Here is a 5016-nt window from a genome sequence, read left to right as displayed (position 1 = left end):
AGTGTTGGTGGGAATCAGATAATACCAGGCGGGATGCGCATCAAGGGCATTGTAATAAATAAAATACATTCCAGCAGGGTCTTTCAGGTCTTTCATCTCTCAAAGGGAGAAAAGTTGCACAAACTTTGCCAAGCCTTTTCAGATCAGACATTAACGGTCAGTCTCATGTGCTTTGGGGCAGACACTGTGTAATATCTATAAGTTTTGGCCCAGCAGCCTCAGCTAAAATATTCCCTGATGCCGAAGAGGTGGCCACATTTCAATATTACAATGTGTGTACTGTTTGTGAAGGGCTCTGGCACTGTCTAAATGTCAAATATTATATGTCCTATGCAGTGCTGTTTAAGAATTGCAAAATCACTGCAGCCCATCTTTCTAGTCACTGGAATGAACTCTTGTTCCTTAAGTATATGGGTTCTTATCTATAATTAGCAATTTACAGGGTAACTGCTAAGCATTTTGTCACGCAAAGCTCTGCGTAATTGCATACTTTCCGTGCTTTCAGAGCACACAGTTCACGCTGCTGTTTTTAACTCCCTCTATTGAAGGCCTGCTATTTTGTGAAAAGTGATAAGCAAACATCAGCCTTGCAAATCCCGTGTGCTGTAACATTAAAAAAAGAGAGACAGTAAATGAGTAAATGATAGGGCGGGACTTCACTGAAAGGCCATATCTAATTATACCTATTAAATGAGCAGCCCACCAAGCTTCCCTTTTAGCGGATGGAAATGCTTTGAGACACGTTTGGGTTCAGAAAGTTTGCCGCGTGCTATCGCTGGCAATAAATCATTTGTGCTATGCAAACTATGTAATCTATTGTAAATCGCAACCAAGCTGTAGCAATAATGTTATCCATGTAAACCCTCTCCCTTTGGGGTCTCCTTTTTGTGCTGGTTTGCTCGGCCTCTAAGACGCTGGGGTTCAGATCCAGGACTGGAGTGCTGAGATGCTGCCACAAAACAAACAGCACATTATGTCAGGGCACCTACGCACAAACCCAGGGTAACGAATGGGCGTGCAGTGCAGACAGACCATCTGTTGCCTGGCTTCAAGTTTCCATCCACACCTTTTCCCAGCCTGCTTGAATTTAGCAATTGTATCCATAATCCTGACTCAGTCCGTGCCCCCTAGAACAACTGGCTGCCTTAAATGATTGGCAGTGAAACAGTTTGCAATCTTGCCGTTCCTGTTGCTGTTGGGAGCCCCATTGTCCACACCCCACGGGGATGCCTGTAGAGCATTTACATCCTTGAGTGCGACTTGTCTAAGCCATGCACTAAGCAACACACAGATAGCATTGCAGCAAACTGAGGCATAGTGGAGAGGTTACCTTTGCAACCAGAAGGGCTAGAAGCTTACTGGAAACATTTTTTTCCCTAATCAAGAAGTTGCCAGAGCCATCAGGTTATTGCTGGCTTGTTATATCAACCAGCTGCTGCTCAATCAGCCTCCTGTTCCTACCACTTGATCCATTTATTCTGGGACTCTCAAAGCCACTTTGAAATTTAGTGGGATTTGATCACTTCATTCCATACAACTGAGGCACCCTTCTTGGTATTCAGGTCCAGCTCCCTGCAATCACAACCCGATCATATAACCCCGCTCACAACGCTCCTGTTGAAAGGTTGTTCCAGAAGCTCATGCTGTGACGGGTACAAACCTCCTTCTAATTCACAGTCTAAATGTATCCCCTGGGGCCCTGAAAGAGATTCCAGCCTTCCTAGGTATCGCAATGACAAGCAGAACAAGTCGGATAAAACTGGGATTTCCTATTGGCCAATAAGTATTTTTTATGAGACAACTTCCTGCAGCTAATTCAGTGCTTGTCGATGCTCCATTCTTATATGATATGACTATAACAAAGAAGTGCTCAGCATACCAGGGCACACATTGTATTTCATTTGACAAGTGCCAGAAGCCAAATCCTTTGTCCCAAGGGTAGTCCGTGGCCACCACTTGTAAGTCAACACCGGACAACTGAAAATATATGTCATAGCTCAAGCCATGGGAAGTCACAGGAGGTGTTAACAGCCATCCTAGTGGTCTCTTCTGCCCTTAAAAATCTATGAAACTCAGCGCCTTCTTCACACTGCCTTACCCATCTCACCATGCCCACATGCTGCATGTGCTTACATGGAAAGGCAGTACCAAGAAAGCACTTTAAGTGTGCTCTTAAGTCCTCTCTTCCTCCCATATCCCTGTGACTCCTGGCAAACCCAGGTAGGCTGAGTCCTCATTTCTGGCTGCTTTCCCAGGCATCCCAACTCCTTTTTTGCACTGACAATCCAGGGCATCTGTAGAAGCAGCTGGCACCAAGGACAATAAAGCACCTGACGTGGCACCTCTCAGTGGAGCATCCACAAGCATCTGGAACGATCGTGGTCTGAGACCCACGCTGCTTTTGTTTGGGGGGGTGCTGTCACCATTTTATAGCCCCACACAGCACGTGCTGTTGGGTGTTTTCCCGAAAGCTGCAGTGGCCGGAGCTGCGTCACGACGTGAAGATCTCAGCTTTTACAGTTTCCAAAAAGCTCTCACAAAATGTTATAGCTTTCACAGTGTTAAAGAAAAGCTTGAAATGAACACTTAAAGGTTCAAAACTCAGGCAAACTAAAAAAACCAAACCACCCCAATATTTATCATCTGCAAAAAAATCGCATGAGTTTAAGCCAAGCTCATGTTTGTTCAAGGCCTGTCTCAGTGCTTCTGGTTGGCCCCCCTACCTAATGAATAAAGGGTATTCATATCTGTGCAGCCCTTAAATATGGCATTTGCCTCTACAAACCAAATCAGCATTTACTGCACTGCAGTAGTTGGATTTATGGGGATATTTCCTCTAGGCCAGTTCAAGCAGAAACCATTGCAACTACTGCAGTAAATTCATTAAATACATGTAAATACTACTGCAGATATGGTGGGGTATGAGCAGAGAAGCCAATAAATAAAAGGAGAACTTGGGCACTTTGCTGTGGATCTGTCCTGCTTTTTCAGCATTGACAGAAGAAATAAAATCCGTACGTGAACATTTATCCGTATGTATTTGTAGACAGGCAATGTAAAGGGTGGGAAGTAGTGGATTTCAGTGTCCTGATTGGCCATTTGGAGTATTATTATTAGTACTGCTGCTTGTACCCATATTATATACTACTACGACTGCATTAAAGACAGGCACTTCAAGATCCACGCTTGTTGGCATACAGAGGGGGTGTCTCAAACAGCACCTGGTTGGCTTTGCCATTGCCAGCTGGGATCTCCCCTTTTTCTTTGGTGACAGGCTCAGCATCAATCTGCAATAGGCCAGACCTTGCTTCACGGCCCAGTTCCCTCGGCCACCATGCAGCTGGGAGCCCAGCCGTGGAGGGATTTGGTCCTGGTCCAGGAACTGGGGGGAGCATTGGCCCATCCTTTGCCTTGCTTGTGCTTCAGGCCGGTTGCCTGCTGTCCTGTGGCACACTGGCACGGATCTCAACGCACGCGTCTGTCTCTGTTTCAGATGAGAGGACCTGGACATTTCTAGACGGGTCAGACAACTCCAGCCACGTACCTCCCCAAGGGCAAGGGAGAGTGAAGGAGCTGACGGCTCACTATCTGTCTCGGACAGCTGCCCCTGCTGCTCACAGAGGCCTCGCACAGCCTGTAAGTAGCTCATGCTTTGCATTCCTCGCCTGCCTATGAGTCACCAAAAACATCCAAGCAATGTCCTCTCGGCAAAGGGCTGCAGCAGGGGCAGAGGGAATGTGTGAGTTTGATGGGAATATGGAGGAAGATGGGATCAACCCTCCTACAAATCACCCAGTTTCTCTTGCCAAAGAGCAGCCAAGCCAATTAATTCCTCATATACATGTGTGTAAATCCACTTACATATTATATATACATGCACCCCAAGATTATATAGGTATGTATAGCATACATATACACAGTCCTGCGCTTGTGCACACACACACAAGCTGTATATTCATATATACTACATATGCACATGCACTTCATTCTAGATTGGGGGGACGGTTCTTTTTTTAAGTCCAGCATCTGCAGTTCCCTTGCATTTTCACCTGCACATCATATATCTGTCTCTGGTCCATGAACAATTGTGCCCTCTTGCTGCATACAATGAAGTTACTGCCATGCTCCACCCCAGATGTGACCGCCTTTCAGTGTCAAACAAGGTGCCACCCTGCCCTGCTTTTTGCCTAGCCCAGAAAGAGTGATCCTTGGACCCTGTTGTCTGATGCCGCTCGGTTTAATCCATAGCGAAACTCCAGCAGACCTCAAAGGAGGCGGGAGCTCAAGGCAGCATCATATAAATATGGTTGATTGTGCTGGGCACTGAAGCTTGTAAAAGGTGGCAACCGAAGGTCAGATCCTAAGAGTGTCTGTGACATTTAATGGGACTCTTTTTCCATCAAATCTTTATCAAGACATGATCAAGCGATACAGCGAGGCCTGGGAGCACTGTACAGTGAGCACAGCAGCGCACAAACCCTTGCCCTCCATAACAGCAGGGCGAGGGGAACCTACACATGCAGACAAGCAGGGTTTGATCTCAGGTGGAGGCCTCTGAAGCCCTCGGCTTGTCCAGTCCCTTTCTCATAAGCATTCAAGACAACAAATAGGGCCACGCTGTGGGTAAAAAGATGAGTGTGTCAAAGACAATAATGGCTGGAGTGGTGGTCTCTTAATACTAACAAGGCATTTAACTCCCTGTTCTGCTCCTGGGCCTCACTCCTGCTACTACCCTGGCATATCGTGGTGACTTCACCCGGTCACCTCAATAAAGCATGTTCAGGCTCCCCCGAAGCTCTGTACTTGCATACGGGATATCACGCCTGTCCAGCAAATGAGCTAGGAAACTTCCAAAAATGTTTCACATATTAGACACTCCTTTTTTGTTTGTAATGCCAGCATTTGGACTTTTCAATCACACAGCACCATTTTAAAATGTATTCCTAGTTTGTGTTTTTAACAATAAAACCCCTCAAAACATCCTATTGCCGGGGGGGGGGGGGGGGGGGAGTTTTT

The 5016-nt window shown here is 46.4% G+C and overlaps 1 protein-coding gene and 1 long non-coding RNA gene across 2 annotated transcripts in view; both read left to right on the top strand.

Moving 5' to 3' along the window:
- LOC109291205 overlaps nt 1-2610 on the top strand; it is an 8892-nt gene extending 6282 nt beyond the window's left edge. The window contains exon 2 of the long non-coding RNA XR_002095770.1: nt 249-2610. This is a non-coding gene — a long non-coding RNA (uncharacterized LOC109291205). The remainder of the gene's footprint in view (nt 1-248) is intronic.
- XIRP1 (xin actin binding repeat containing 1) overlaps nt 1-5016 on the top strand; it is a 53939-nt gene that overhangs the window by 38799 nt on the left and 10124 nt on the right. The window contains exon 7 of the mRNA XM_019508093.1: nt 3494-3636. Coding sequence (XP_019363638.1) covers nt 3494-3636 — 143 coding nt within the window. The remainder of the gene's footprint in view (nt 1-3493; nt 3637-5016) is intronic.

The sequence above is a fragment of the Gavialis gangeticus genome, unplaced genomic scaffold (genome assembly GCF_001723915.1).
Source record: "Gavialis gangeticus isolate Ggan-Ray unplaced genomic scaffold, GavGan_comp1, whole genome shotgun sequence".
In the NCBI taxonomy this organism is placed as follows: domain Eukaryota; kingdom Metazoa; phylum Chordata; order Crocodylia; family Gavialidae; genus Gavialis; species Gavialis gangeticus.
Note: the sequence above shows the minus strand (reverse complement) of the source record. Positions and strands in the feature narration are given on the sequence as shown.